Source organism: Artemia franciscana, chromosome 10 (genome assembly GCF_032884065.1).
Source record: "Artemia franciscana chromosome 10, ASM3288406v1, whole genome shotgun sequence".
NCBI lineage: Eukaryota > Metazoa > Arthropoda > Branchiopoda > Anostraca > Artemiidae > Artemia > Artemia franciscana.
This window is the reverse complement of record NC_088872.1, coordinates 23,190,355-23,206,791: the sequence shown is the minus strand read 5'-3', so window position 1 is coordinate 23,206,791 and position 16,437 is coordinate 23,190,355. Positions and strand designations below refer to the sequence as shown.

Sequence of the window (16,437 nt, the reverse complement as noted above, 5' to 3'; positions counted from 1 at the left end):
CCTACATTCCCATACAGTTTCTAATATGGTCAATATTTATGCTGGATAAATATGCTGAAGAATATACTCAGCTGCCTAATAGAATCAAACAAATGTGATTATTTACTTCAAACTTAGAATACCCGATAATAAGGAAGCCAGTTCTCCCCTGAGTATCCATATTACATCTTCCAAATATATTCCTCAAATGAGGAATACTATGGACTAAATTTCTTATTTACGTTAATCAAAAATACCTCACAAGAACATTTAGAAAATTTGAGGAAAATATACTTTTTCAGGGTTCGTGCGCACAGATTTCGTCAAAACATCAACTGAACAAAAGACAAACTAGTCGATTGGACACCTAAAATTTTTCACACAATTTCATTTTCGTCCGAATGAGCCTCTTCTTGATACTTCAAGACTACTTTTCAATTTCGTTATCCCTTAGAAAACAAGTATAAACTTATCTGTTGCTAAGTTCCTTGGAAAAATATAAAATTTCGCATTCTAGAATGTAGGGGCTCCTAATTGCAACAATTTCTAAATTACACAAACTTCACAGGCTGCAAATTTTATTGATAATTCAATGTTTCAGTTTAAATTTGGGGTTTTCCAGGAAGAGAGGTTCTTTTGATATATTCTTTAAGAGAATTTCGTTTTAGAGTTTCTGTGATTGCTGTCACAGAACACTACCTAATCGTTACCACCAATAAAGAGTTTCAGGAACGGTTTATAGTTAAAAAAGGCCATCTATTTAATATGTATAACAAAAATTTGAATCAGTTCAGCATGACAATTATAAATAACACAGCTTAAAATAGGAATAAGAAGCACAGCTTATAAATAGAGGACGTTTAACCCTTAATATCCACTCCTGAGGTAAGATAGACAACAGTGCATTTACTTACCAGGGTAGTGCAATGAATATTGCTCTGGAATAAGCCTTGTGTTTGCTGTGTTGTTTTTGGTAAATAGGCTATATAGGCCTACATGATTTGATTACTGGTATGAGATAAGGTGAAAATACACTATTTGATACCATATTTTGTGCTCTTTCTAAGTTTTATTTTACTTGTAAATGCACCCCAACAACATGATGGTTCTGTATATAGCCCTAGACTATTTGATATATTTTCTCTCTTGCCTTGTATCTATTGATGCTTCATTCTCTTTGTGAAAAGATTCCTTGACTTGTCAAAACTGCTAGGCCTGTATCTGGACATAATCTCACCTTGGCTTAATTTATGTATATGCTATGTCAGATATCAAACATTATTTTAAAGTAATTTATGAGTATAAGTAGGCTAGCCTAACAAGTGAAGTTAATTTGATAACTAGAAAAATGCAGAGCCATTCTTAGGGCTGGTGTTACCCAGGATAAAAATTAGTAAAATTCTACTTAGCTACTTCTGGCTATCTTGGAAAGAGATTTGGTTTTCAGGGATGATTCTACAGGCAAAAGTTTTTTCCCAGGAAAGTATTTTGACATACCTACCTCCACTCCTTCTCCCTCTAGAAGGTCCTGAAATTTGCCTGCATGACAGGTCTATAGGCTATCTATTGAAATTTTGACAAAACAACATTTCACTCTTAAAATGTAATTCCTGTTATTTGAGTAGAATTTCAAGCCATATCAATGTTTTATTTTCAAGATTTAGGAACTGTAGGCCTATTTAAATATCTCTAAAATCTTACAAATTGGGATTGAGCAAAGTTGTGAATCTGATAACAATTTTGTTGTACTTTTCACTATTATAACACACAGATTTTTAAAGGCCAGGACCCTCTAGAGAGAGAAGGAGTAAAGGTAGGTACTTCAAAATATCTTCCTGGGACATACTTTAGCCTGTAACCAATCCCTGAAAGTTTCATTTTCCTAACCTAACCCCTTTCCAAGATAGCCAAAAGTAGCTGAAGTTGAATTTTACCAAAAATTGAATTATAGTGCCCCCTTCCAACTCAAATTAAAGTAAAAAGAGCCAAGTCAAAGTGGGCAACCATGCTTGGGGTAGCTTGTCCTTGTTGCCCCTTCCTTTGAATGGCTCTAGAAAATGCTCTATATCATACAGCAAAAATTTCATTGTTTAAGTGGTTTTTATGGCAGTTGGTATTAACCAAGTGACATATAGCAATTCCAAATTCTGTTGGTCTGTCTGGTGGTCTGTCAGTCCCAGTTTTGCTACTTTAGGCACTTCCAGGTAAGCTAGGACAATGAAATTTGGCTGGCATATCAGGGACCAGACCAGATTAAATTAGAAATAGTTGTTTTCCTGATTTGACCATCAGGAGGGGAGTGGGGGGCCTGTTAATTAAGAAAAAATGAAATATTTTTAACTCACAAACAGTTGATCAGATCTTAATGAAATTTGATGTTTGGAAGGATATTGTGTCTTGGAGCTGTTATTTCAAATCCACTTAGAGTGGAGGGATTGGGATGAAACATGGTGGGAAAAATAAACACAAGTCCTAGATAGATGATTGACATAAACGGAACGGATCCGTTCTCTTTTGGGTAGTTGGGGGGGGGGGTTCTGAAAAAAAAGAGGTATTTTTAACTTACGAACGGGTGATCGGATCTCAATGAAATTTGATATTTAGAAGGATATCGTGGCTCAGAGCTCTTATTTTAAACCCGACCGGATCTGGTGACATTGGGGGGGGGGAGTTGGGAGGGGGAAACCTAAAATCTTGGAAAACACTTAGAGTGTAGGGATTGGGATGAAACTTGGTGGGAAAAATAAGCACAAATCCTAGATACATGATTGACATAAACAGAATGGATCCTCTCTCTTTGGGGTAGTTGGGGGGGGGTTAATTCTGAAAAATTAGAAAAAATGAGGTATTTTTAACTTACAAATGGGTGATCAGATCTCAATGAAATTTGATATTTAGAAGGATATTGTGTTTCAAAGCTCTCATTTTAAATCCCAACTGGATCTGGTGACATTGGGGGGAACCAAAATTCATGGAAAATGCTTAGATTGGAGGGATCAGGATGAAACTTGGTGGGAAAAATTAGCAGAAATCTTAGATACATGATTTACATAATTGGAATGGATCTGCTCTATTGGGGGGAGGGGGTAATTCTGAAAAATTAGAAAAAATGACATATTTTTAACTTACAAAGGAGTGATTGGATCTTCATGAAACTACATATTTAGAAGGACCCCATAACTCAGATCTCTTATTTTAAATCTCTACTGGATCCAGCATCATTGGAGGGGGGCAGTTGGGGGTACCAGAAATCTTAGAAAATACTTAAAGCAGAGAGATCAGGATGAAACTGGATGGGAAGAATAAAAACCTGTCTAAGATATATGACTGACATAAAAAGACTGGCTCTACTCTCTTTGGTGGAGTTTGGGGGGGGGGGGTAATTTGGAAAAATTAGGTATTTGTAACTTACAAAAGGGTGACCAGATCTTAATGAAATTTGATATTTAGAAGGATCTTGTGCTTTAAAGCTCTAATTTTAAATTCCAACCAGATCCTGTGACATTGGAGGGAGTTGGAGGGGGAAACTGGAATTCTTGGAAAACATGAAAATTGGGGTATTCTTGTCTTATGAATAGGTGATTGGATATTAATCTGGTGAATCTCCACAAATCTGGTTGTAGTGGTCTCTTGGTTATGCCATAACAGTTCAGAAAGAAGCAACAAAACGTGGGAAATTTGTCTGTGGCCGAAGTGTCATTTTCTTAAGACAAAGATAGGTTAATTGAGAGCTATGTCTTTTCTTTTCTGCTTTCAAGAAAAAAAGTTGTCAAAATCTTGTATTACTTATGCTTGTTTATTCATTTTTTCTCAAGATTCTAGTAATTTTATTTTTGACCTCATGGTGAGCCCTGATAAGATTGACAATTGCACAGGAAATATCAAGTATCATGAATTCTTAATTGTATGGGATATATAAAATAAATCTAGATGTGAAAGTATAATAAAAAAATGGAGACTTTTGGCTGGAAGTATGAAGAATCCAAGGATATTTCAGACTATTTTACAAAGAAACTTCAAGGAGGATGTAAGCTTAGAACAATGTCTTTTTGTCAAGTACTTGGAAAATTAAAACTCAACTCAGCTTACTAATCAACTCTCTGACATAGTTCAAAGAAAAGAACAACGTTTTTCTAATGAAAGTGAAGAGCAAAATTGAAACTTGTAAAGAGCAAAATTGAAACTTGTAAAGAGCAAATATTATTGGCACTCAACCAGCCTAATTTTCGTATTATCTGTAAAATTAATTAGCAATTTTCTTAAAAAAAAGACAGATAACTTAGTTTGCAATAAACAATGTTGCCTACTAATTTACCCTAGTTTTTTGACAGGAAAATTCACCTGAATGCTTTTTTACGCAAACATGGCATGACAATTCTACTGGGGATATAGCAAACATAATTTTGAACAGAAAACTCACTTTTATACTATAATTTTTAATTGTCGTGTTACAGCACTACTTAAAAACAGTATGGAGGTGAAAACTCTATTCAAAGTTAGATTAATTGTACATGGAGCATTATTAATCATTCTGTGGTTCAGTAAAGCACTGTTTAATTTTACAGGTAAGTGTACTGCATAAGATTCTCTGGTAGGGGACAACAAAGATATGCCAACAAAATCAAATTTAGAAACAAATATTTAAGTGATGAAAATATCAAGACCTTCATCATGGACAGCAGCTCAATCAACTTTGTAAGAGGCCTATGCAAGAAATGCTGACAAAAATAATATTTCCGACCAGCTGACTGAAAGATTTAGAAACAAATGGAAAGGTTGGTACTCACTCCAACTCAGATTTCAAGACCCTTGCAGCAGAGTGAAGACATTCTCTTTTACCTTAAAGGACAAGTCCAAGCAATTTTGGTTTTGTATTTGCTATGGAAGAACATAATCAACTATCTTCTGGAGATATGCTGTAATACATAAATAAGAGATGGATGTCAAAGAACCAAGTTGATCTTTCAACCACAATACAAAAGCAAAAGAGGTGAAGTTAAGCATCCTTTGAATATTGAACATCCTGTATGCTCTCTCTGGGCTGCTATGAGTTGTTCTCCAGAGCACGAGGGCCTTTGGTACAGTCTTTTTTGTTTTAATGAGAAAATCTGAAAACAGGGGAAAATGGTCTTCCTGTGCTGAAAAATTGGGTGTCTGATGAGAAATCCCTCAAAAGACTATTACAATCTTACCATAAAAGATGATGCTCTTAAAAGCCATGCTGAAGCACAATTCATAAACACTACTGGGAAAGAGTTGCTGTGCTTTTAGCTTCATTGAAGAACAGCAAATAAGGTGCCAGGAATGCTGTGGAAAAAATAGTGAACTTCTGTGAAACTTCGTGGAAAATATCATGGTTTATGGGGCACAGAACCCCCCCCCCCTTGCTGTCACTATGACGATGGTAAACGTGGTATTCAAGGTTTTGAGTTGTCTCAGCAGGACAACTGAACAACGGAAACATGTAAGTTTCCATCATATGCTGCACTGTTGCATTCAGAGTAGAGACTTGCAACTTCAGAGGCTACTAGAGAATGCAAGAGGGAATGCAAAGTATGCAAGTAAGCGGATTGAGAACAAATTAACTGCAACCATCGGATAGATAATGAAAATCAAAATTGCCAGAACACTAAACAGTGCAATAGTTTGGTGTCTAATTGCTAACAAGTCAACAGGTAGTCAAATAATGGTTCTAGTGTTATATGCATAAAACAGAAAAAAAGATTTGTAATTTGAGAAGATTTCTTTGCTGTAGTTGATGCCTTACAAACCTATCAAGAAACCAGGAAACTGGGAGTAGCTAAGGCTCTGAAGAGAAATAAGTTGGCAAAAGTCTTTGAAAGCTATTGTTGAATGCAATCAGGGAATTCAGTTTGGATTTGCTGAAGTGTGTTGCCCAGCAGCATGATGGACCTATTAGCATGGCAAGTTTGACTAGTGGTGCTGTTGCTGAGATGAAATATCACTTTCACTGTGTCAGCCATGTTACTAATCTCTCATGCTGGAAAATAGCATCAGTTCAAATTTTTCACAGCACCCAAGACACAGTCCAAGCCACAATTTTTCACTTCATTTCAAATTCTAACCAGACAAGGCTTCTTGAAAATATTTTATTTCTGATAAAGTAAAAGAAGAGACAGTGACCAGCCTCTGCGTAATAAGATTTGTAGGGAGGTATGAAGTGATCACCAGATTTTGGGCTCCCTTTCATAATTTTTTTGCCCTCAAGGAGATGAATGATATGATCAAGAGGCAAGTAGCAAAGTCTCTGCTCTAAGATACTGCATTAAAAATCAGACATGCATGTCTGACAACTCAGTTTCATCAATTATGAAACCCTTGGCAAAGTCACTGCAGCAGAAATTTGGTGACCTTGTAAGATCATTATTACTAATAAGCTGTGCGAGTGCAACACTGGAAGATATGCGGTACCAAGCAGAAACGGAATTCATTACCCTCTTCCAAGGAGGTGAGAGTATGGCTGTTAAGATTGATGCTACAATCAAGATTAAACAACCAATCAAACCTTCACTTTGCATTATCAGACAAGGGGCACCCTAGATGTATCCAGAAAGTCATCATGGAATGACTGCTTTCATTACTGCCCTAGATTCCTTGATGTCGGATTCAAGTAACAATTCAATTCTCATTTTAGAAGTGCTGCAAAGCTGTCGTCTTTGATCTTGGCTTCACTTAAAAGTAAATACTGGAATCAGCTAAGGTATGAACAGGACAAAAAGCTTCTTTGGACACAAAAAAAAAATTAAGATGGAGTTCGAGGTTTGGAAGCAGTATTGGTCAACTGAGGGAAAATCCAAAAACTGCTGTTTCAGCACTAAAAAGGTGTCAGGAAAATGTTTTCCCAACCATCTTAGTTCTACTGACAATTCTCACAACACTTCCAATGTCAACCTAGAAGAAGGAAAAATTACCGAGGTAAGATTAGAGATGTTAGTATTCATGCAAACATGTAGAGATGATCTTCCAAAGATAGATCACGTCATTGATTCATTTTTTCTCAAAAAGGCTTGTCCCCTATACTTGACTGTTATGAGTAACGCACTCTAATGCAGATAAATTGAAAATATCAATTGTGTCCTGTATAGTCTTTTTGGTGCCCTCTATCCAATGCCCTCCCCCTCCTTAAGATCTTCCTCAAGATTGGCTGGTATATATATATATATATATATATATATATATATATATATATATATATATATATATATATATATATATATATATATATATATATATATATATATATATATATATCATAGGTAGTACTGCCTAAGTAAAGAGTGATATTAATTTATTTATTTTTTAGACCAGGGCATTTTGTATAGAAGGAGTTGTCATAAAAATTTCAAAAGAGGCTCATCTGATGGGAAATTGTAAGTTCTAGTGCACGTTTTAATCGTCAAAAGTGATTGGAGGGCAAACAGCCCCCCCCCACGCCCATCATTTCCCCAAATGCATCTAATAAAAATTTTGTTTATGTGTTATTTTGTTTAATAGGGCAAATAAGACCTGCCTGTCCCTAGCAGTTTAAGGCCGGCTGGTACCAATATGACTCTTCAAACTCACTCCCACTCCCTTTTGCACATTACATAAATCTACTTTCTTATTTCTGCTACCAAATGTCTGTTCCTTTCTTATTTCTAAGGCTTATAATATTGCATAGAAGACAGGTCAGTGTCCTGGCTTTGACAAAAGCAACTGCTTTCCTTAATTTTGGCTCGAGTCTACTTTCTTTGACTCTAGGTTTTGAAAGTACAATTCTAATGATTTGAGTGAGCTTTTTGAGAATTTTCACCATCCAAATCTTCCTATGTAACTGGCAATCTTGGTAACTCTAAGCCAATCACTAGTCTGATAGTAATCACAAGATATTATGCACCAGCACCCGAAGCAAGTATTTCTCCAGTGAAGAAAGAAAAAACGAATTGAATTTCAAATATACTCAATACATTTAATGTTACTATTTCCCTAGTTGGGTTAGCTCTGTGACGCGGTTTGTTGATTAAATCACAAGGGGCTCTCCCCATGGATTCCTCCTCCCCTTTGGGAGTAGAACAGTTATTGCAAGAAAACTGTTTGAACACTCCAAGAACACGGAGTGTTTTTGGAGTGTTCATTTTTCATTTTCAGTCATGAAGCACATTATTTTGTGTAGATTGCGTCCTTCTGCACATATACATTTGTCTAATCTGGTGTCGAGGTTCCACAGTGACTCTGCAAAATCTCACCTAGAATATCCTAATATTTGTCTTGAATCCTTTGTTTAAAAATCGTCCCCTATCCTAGACAAGCCGTGTAGGTCTCACTTTAAGGTTAGGGTCACAAGAAAAATCACAGACAGACAAATCCAGTGATCTTGAGGACCTAAGATGTTAGTCACTAAACAAATTTCATACGGTTGGTTTTGATTGCCTTGCAGTGTAAAGTACCAGACATTCCTGATGGGTTGACTCTGCCACTGATCTGGTTACTAAATAAAAAGCTCAAGGTTCCTGTTACTCAATGCTGTCAACTATATATGGCTGGCAGTATGCCTTTCAAAATTTCCCTTTTGTCTTTTTTACCCTTTATGTACTTAGTATGTTTTGACTTATGAATTTCATGTTGAGATCTTTATGACTTTTAATGTTTAATATCAGGATTAGTATAAAAATCGGGATTAGTATTTAATCGTTTAAGCCCATTCTTTAAATAATCCATGTTTAATAATGAGATGAAAGTGGAATAACTTGTCTATAATTGCGACTTTGTCAAACAGTTCGTGGTAACGAACTGTAGTAAGGAGCGACCCGGCTCAATAGTAACCAAAACTCTAAAAAATTGAATTTTGATATCAATAGCTACATCAAAAGAATCGCATTTTAATGCTAATTTTAAATATGTAAGTTTCATCAAGTTTAGTCTTACCCATCAAAAGTTACGAGCCTGAGAAAATTTGCCTTATTTAGGAAAATAGGGGGAAACACCCCCTAAAAGTCGTAGGATCTTAACGAAAATGACACCATCAGATTCAGCGTATCAGAGAACCCTACTGTATAAGTTTCAAGCTCCTATCTACAAAAATGTGGAATTTTGTATTTTTTGCCAGAAGACAAATCACGGGTGCGTGTTTTTTTGTTGTTTTTTTCCAGGGGTCATCGTATCGACCAAGTGGTCCTAGAATGTCGCAAGAGGGCTCATTCTAACGGAAAAGAAAATTTCTAGTGCCCTTTTTAAGTGACCAAAAAAAATTGGAGGGCATCTAGGCCCCCTCCCACGCTCGTTTTTTTCCCAAAGTCAACGGATCAAAATTTTGAGATAGCCATTTTTTTCAGCATAGTCGAAAACCATAATAACTATGTCTTTGGGGATGACTTACTCCCCCATAATCCCTGGGGGAGGGGCTGCAAGTTACAAACTTTGACCAGTGTTTACATATAGTAATGGTTATTGGGAAGTGTACAGACGTTTTCAGATGGATTTTATTTTGTTTGGGGGTGGGCTTAGGAGAGGGGGCTATGTTGGAGGATCTTTCCTTGGAGGAATCTGTCATGGGGGAAGAAAAATTCAATGAAAAGGGCGCAGGATTCTCTAGCACTACTATAAGAAAACAATGAAAAATAAACATGAAAACGTTTTTTCAAATGAAAGGAAGAAGTAGCATTGAAACTTAAAACGAACAGAGATTATTACACATATGAGGGGTTCTAAAAATACTTTAGCATAAAGAGCGAGGTATTTAGGAGGAGATAAATACCTTGCTCTTTATGCTAAAGTATTTTTAGTAATTTCAACTATTTATTCTACGGCCTTTCTGATTCAGGGGTCATTCTTAAAGAATTGGGACAAAACTTACGATTTAGTGTAAAGAGCGAGGTATTAACGAGGGTACAAACCCCCTCGTATACATAATAAAAATATAAGGTTATGAAAGTTTGTTACGTAAGTTAATTCTTAAGTTACGCATATTTTTTACTAATAAAAACGTTCGTTAAAATTAAAAGTTCTAGTTGCCTTTTTAAGTAACCGAAAAATTACAGGGCAACTAGGCCTCCTTCCTCACCCCTTATTTCTCAAAATCGTCTGATCAAAACTAAGAGAAAGCCATTTAGCCAAAAAAGGAATTAATATGCAAATTTCATTTTAATAATTTATGTGCGGAGAGCCAAAACCAAACATGCATTAATTCAAAAACGTTCAGAAATTAAATAAAAAAAAAACTAATTTTTTTAGCTGAAAGTAAGGAGCGACATTAAAACTTAAAACGAACAGAAATTACTCCATATATGAAATGGGTTGTCCCCTCCGCAATCCCTCGCTCTTTACGGTAAAGTTTGACTTTTTGCCACAATTCTACTTTTTAAAATAATTAAAAGCTTTAGCGTAAAGAGCGAGGGATTGCGGAGGGGACAACCCATTTCATATACGGAGTAATTTCTGTTCGTTTTAAGTTTTAATGTCGCTCCTTACTTTCAGCTAAAAAAATTAGTTTTTTTTTATTTAATTACGGGAAGGGATTGGAAGAGCACAGGCCCAAGATTTCAACTTTTGACTTTTAAATTTTAAAGAATATAATCTGTGCATGACTCAAATTTTGTAAGGCGTGATGTGGCCTCCATTTGTGAAGTCGGTAGATGATGTTTTTTCCTTTCATTGACGTCATTACAATATTAACCTCAAAAGTGTAACCAGCAAGAAAAACGCTTTACAAAAAAATTCTGGTGGAAATAAGTCAGCATTATGAAACATGCGCTTAATGTGGGTTTATTTACGACATTCACGCTGTGATCTGAATGATTTTTAATGAATAGAATTATTCATTAAGGACCATTCTCTAGGTAATCCTTGAATGAAATGCGGCAAAAGAGGTATACGATGTTTATGTTGGCGGCCGAGGGCTGGTTGCCGATGGGGACTTACTTACTTTCAGCGGGAACTGGACAAAGAACTTTCCTGCCGACACCAATGGACTTTGGAATTACATCCGACGATCACTTCAATCTGTCAGCTGCAGTTTCCCCAGCGATCTTCAGCCAGTCTCTTTCCCATCTCCTATCACTCCTACGGAAGCCTCCCCATAGCTCAAGGTCCTTTTTGACTTTTTGCCAAATATTTTTCATCTGTCCTCCACGATGTCGTCTCCAGGATGGTTTTGCTCGCAGATGAGGACGTCTCGACATATCGTACCTTTGGGTCGGCAAAAGGTGTGGCCGAGAAGTTTGAGGTGACGTTTTTTGATGATAGAGGATACCTCTTCAGCCATGCCAAAGCAGCTTTTACTTCGCTATTGGACATTCTAGGCCACGACGAAGGGGACGCGGGCAGAAGGACCCTTCAATCATGCAGTTAGAAAATCTTAGTAAAACCCTGATTTCACAAGGTGAGACAGATTCGCCACTTATTTTATTTAATAAATTCAGCATTGGGGCTTTGAAGCGCAGTTCATTGGCTAGCTAATTGAAATTTTAAGAAATTCATTTAGCTAATAATTTCATGTATTTTTAAATGAAATAGAAAGAAAGGGAAATATAACGATAAAAACGACTGCTATTTTAGAAGTAAAAAAAATAAATTGATTGTCACAATTGCACTTGTTTCAAGGATTTTTTTTCGCGTTTTCTTAGTTTCTTTTAAAATTGCTATAATAAAATACACTTTGAAGTATGTATTGTTTTCACTAAAGTGCAAATCCCAAAAGCCTCTAGGGAAAGTCGGAGGAAGCTGCAGCCCAGTATCTGCTGACTCTGAGTTTGTCTTTATTATTAATGTTAATTTCTATTTGTTTTAGGTTTCATTTACTTGTTCAGTTGTTTCTAGTCGATTTAAGTTTGACTTAGTTTTACTACAATACTTTTTCTACTGATATCAATTTTTAACCACCGCATTTGGTATTTCTATAAAAAAAAACTATTTTAAAGTTGAAATATGGGAAAAACTAAAGCTTTCCAAGATGTTTTATCATTTTGCATGAAAGCTTGGTACATGTAAAATAATTTCTTTTGAAATTTCTGCTTCCTCACTCGACTGCGGTGAGTTTCGGAACTGAAGGGGATTTTACTGCCTAACTAAAATACTTTAACTCATCTAATGAGCCATAAGACAATGAACTTGCAAAACAGGACTGTAATGAACTTGTGAAGAAAATAGGGAAATCAGAAGCGAATACATCTGCTTTTGAGTAAAAATGAAAATTAAATTTATTATTTAAGATAATTATACTTGTTGTTAAAAATTTATCTTCCATTGATGGAGCTGCCCTTATTTCAGTACAAAGGAAGTATTTTTTTTTCTCAATTTCTGTTATATTTGTTATGATGTAACAAAACTTTTCACTTTCAGATTTTTTTTTGTGATTTGAAATGGAGCAAATGGACCAGAATCCACAAAGAAGTATTGAAGGCGTGGCTGTAAGTGACTGGGAAGATGACAACACTGGTATTATCCCTGATTATCAGGAGGGCCACCCTGGCTATGAACTTTTGTCTAAGGCTGAAGATGGGAATTGTGGTGCAATAAAAGCCATCATCAAGGCACATCCGGAAATTATAAACTTCAAAGACGGAGACGGCTATACAGCTTTGCATAAAGCTTGTCAGTGTAATTTCCTTGAAGTAGCCAAGTTTTTGATATATAATAGAGCGGATATTTCTGCCAAAAGTGAAGAAGGCTGGACACCTCTTCACTCAGCAGCACATTGGGATGCTGTGGACTGCGTTAATTTTCTTCTTCAGTGTGGCGCTGACGTCAACTCTAAATCCGTTGGTGGCTCTACCCCACTTCATGTTGCTAGCAGGTCTCAAAAGAGAGACACTGCAATTGTTATGCTTAGTCACCCGTCTTGTGATCTATCTATTACTAATGATGCTGGTGATACTGCTGGTGATATTTTGCGACGAAACACTAAGCATGATTATCTTACTCATTTAGCTGAAAAACCTTTTAATGTTCTAAAAGTAGAGGATACAGTTCCTTAATGTTAGTTGTAATAAGATGTAAGATTGAAAGGAATGAAGAATAAATTCATATACCTCTTAGTAGTATGGCCTTTAATATTCATCATAATGGTATAATTTTCGCTTCCAACACCTTTTGGAAAGTCAAACTACGATTGAATTTACTGATGATCGTTAAGTAGTGACTATTCTTACTCAACAAACACCAATAATATGGAAGTTTTGTAGGTGCTTTGAAGAAAAATGAATTTTGGCCCGTAGCGTTCTTTTTGTTCTTTGTTCTAGTATGACGCGTTCCCATGCATTGATATCCCCCAAGGGTAAGTTCTTCGTGAACAAACAGTAAAGTAGCTAAATTTTTTGTTGTAAGATATTGTAGTGGAAGTTATTTAGAAGAATGAAATAACAATAAAAATTCGAAATTACTTTTTGTATTTCAGGTGTTTTACATTTGGTAAATATATTTTTATATCCATCGGTTCCTTTTCAGTTTTTATCTAGAAGTCGTTTCAACTGTTTTTCATTGATGCGATCAGGTCATTTAATAATGCCTCAGTAAAATTAAATTTAGCCACAAATTTGGGTCTGGAATGCAATTGTTTCCGAATAGGATGGTTTACCCTAAATTTGGAATTTCCGCCATTGATAAACACGAAAAAGTCCTAATAAATGAGAACTGAAAAAAAAATGTCATTGCCTTCAACACAGGCTAACCAATCTACAAATAGCTTCTCAATTCTCAAATAGTAAAGTGGTTGTCAAGTTTAGCTTTGAGAAATTGAAAACAAATATCCGTTGTTTTTTATGCTGTTTTTATATTCATATCAAGGAAAAAAGCACTGAATCTTGCCAGTACCAGCTTGTGGCTTCCAATATGTAGTAATTTGAGAATCCAGTGCCTAATTTATCCTACGTTCCCAAGTTTCTTTTTTGTTAATGTCCAATTTTCAATCTTGTTGAATAGCATTTAATGTGCAACCACTTATAATAAGACCAACTCCAGTACGAGTGCCGAAAGCTTACTTCCATATTATGCCTTTTCAAAATTTTTGAACAAAAGAACTACATCGGTCCAATATCAAGCGGGTGGGGGAATGGTACAGAAGGGGTGCTTGTTTGCCCTCAAATCATTTCTGGCCCTTAAGTGTTGCTATGTTGTCTTTATAAATGTCAAGAGTCAAAATTCAAAATGTAGAACAACACAAATTTTATCACTTGAAATCGAATTTTTTAGTCCTTAGGAAAATTTTCTAAAAGTGCCATTCTTCTTTGTTACTCGTGTGACTCGTCGACTTTTTGCGAAGGGCTCTTCCCTGTTATTGAGAGTTCCGTTTATTATTGATATCAATATGATATAGGTTCTTACGGATGAAAACAAGAGTTGCCTCTCTGACGTACAAACAAGAACGACCTCTGAAACTAGGAGGCTATATATATATATATATATATATATATATATATATATATATATATATATATATATATATATATATATATATATATATATATATATAGCTTTTCGACAGTTCTAAATCGATTGGCCATGATAGATTATCATTCCGACTTCAGGCAAGCATCCACCATAAGGGTCGACAAGCGAAGCGGGGTATTCGAATTGGCGCTCACCAGATCTATTGTAGAGCCTTTGAGCATGGTGGGAGTTTCCTGAGAAGTATGCATCGACTTGGCTTTCGTCCAGCTTGGACTGGAATTCTGAGGATGTTTCTGAATGAAGGCCAATATCGTTGTCATAATTCAACTCAGTTATGGAAAAATATGGGCTAACCTTAACACTATGGAAGTTTCATAGTGTCGTTTCTGGATCCAGTCAATGGCAAAGTTAAAAAGGACTGGGGATGAAACGCATCCCTATCTGGCACAATAATCAATTTAAAATAACACGAGAGCTATCCAGTAACATGGTTTGCAGCTCTAGCATGGATATAGTATGCCTTGATGATAACTTATTAACGTCTCGAATTAATGGCTTTCCGTCTTCAGCCAGAACTTTCGACATTCTTTTGATCAAAGTCAAGCCGAAGGCTGTGACTTAGTCAATAAACAGTGTAGCAGTCTATTCTTGGCGTTTTCCTCTGTTATCTAGGATTTGACCGAGGACGAAAAACTACTCAGCAGTCCCGATTCCTGGTCGAAGTCTTTTCTGATAGCCTTGTCTGTGCACTTCGACTGCCAATAGAAGTAACAGTAACTACTAACAACTCACTGCAGCACCAAGTTGCACGAGGCCAACACAGCTCCATCCCAATCTATTTAAAGCCTCCCTGTTTACACCCTCCCACCCCGTTCGGGGTTGATCTGCTTTTCGTTTGGCCCTAAACAGTAGCCCGACAAGGACGATCTTGGGCTGTCCTTCATCCGCTGAACGTGTCTTCGCCATCTCAACCTTTCTCTTATCATAGCCCTAGAAAGTGGGATTGGTCCACATTTTCTTACGACTTACTGTTGGAGATACGGTCAGTAGTTGGATACCCAAAACAATCCGTAGGAATTTCTCTGGAAAACATCTAGCAAATCCAAATCCGTTTTTCGGAGCGCCCACGCTTCAGAACCAAACTTGACCATTATCATCACTGTAGCTTCCAATATTCTAATCTTGGGGTGGCAACTTATCTTCCTGTTATTCCAAACTTTTTCCAAACCTGGGAAAATTCTGGGCTATTCTATTTTTAATATCTTCACTGCACCCACCGTTTTAACTAATAATACTACCTAGGTAAGTGAAGCTGTCAACTTGATCGATCTTCTCATTACCCAACGTCACCTCTTCACCTTCACTTATTCTTAGTCTTCTTAACATTAATTTACAAGCCTATTCTTGCACACTGAACTCGCAAAACTTCCAAAAATTTATTGCTTTTGCTAAAATTTGGACCTAGGATCCTTAAATCATCAGCATATTCTAAGCCTAGGGGAGTTTTACTTCCCCGATCGATTCCGTTTTCTTCCATCTCCTTTACTGTGCTCCTTAGGACAAGGTGCATTAAAATTATCCATGAGATAGGACAGAAGCCTGCTTAACTCTTGATTTAATACGAAACCATCAACTAATCTTAGTTCCTACCTTAACCGCAGCAACGTCACTTATCGAATATCTCCATTCTTGAGGAGCTTGAGCAGCACACAAGGAATGGCGTCCGGACCTGGGGCCTTCTTTGAGTTAAGTTTCTTTGCCGCTTGTGGGACCTCAGTCAGGGTTAGTTCGTCAACGAGGATGCCTTCGTAGATGGTGCTAGAGTTTAGTAGGCCAGGTTTATTGGCGTAGCTTATGGCTACTAACTCGGAGCTACAAGTTTTTTCTTTTTTTACCTTGGAATCGTTTGAGAGGAAATTTCCGTTTTGATCCTGTACATAGGTACTTGTGAACTTCGACAATTTGGTTCATGTTGGCTTTTGGAGCTGACACATTACCTGTATTCAACCGAGAAGCCGAAATCAACCGAGATTTTTACTGATCACAAGTATACAAACCGATAAGAGAACAAAACTG

At 36.4% G+C, this 16,437-nt stretch overlaps 1 protein-coding gene across 2 annotated transcripts; it reads left to right on the top strand.

Annotated features, from left to right (window-relative positions):
- The first annotated feature begins 711 nt into the window (after positions 1-711).
- LOC136031933 (ankyrin repeat domain-containing protein 49-like) lies at positions 712-13,404 on the top strand. 2 transcript variants are annotated; one of them, XM_065711930.1, is made up of 3 exons: positions 759-864; positions 6,635-6,915; positions 12,316-13,404. In XM_065711930.1, the coding sequence occupies exon 3, from the start codon at positions 12,336-12,338 to the stop codon at positions 12,948-12,950; it is 615 nt and encodes a 204-aa protein (XP_065568002.1). In that variant the 5' UTR covers positions 759-864; positions 6,635-6,915; positions 12,316-12,335; the 3' UTR covers positions 12,951-13,404. The 2 variants fall into 2 exon arrangements, with proteins under 2 accessions (XP_065568001.1, XP_065568002.1); XM_065711929.1 differs by lacking the exon at positions 6,635-6,915 and having other exon boundaries at positions 712-864.
- Positions 13,405-16,437: the final 3,033 nt, after the last annotated feature.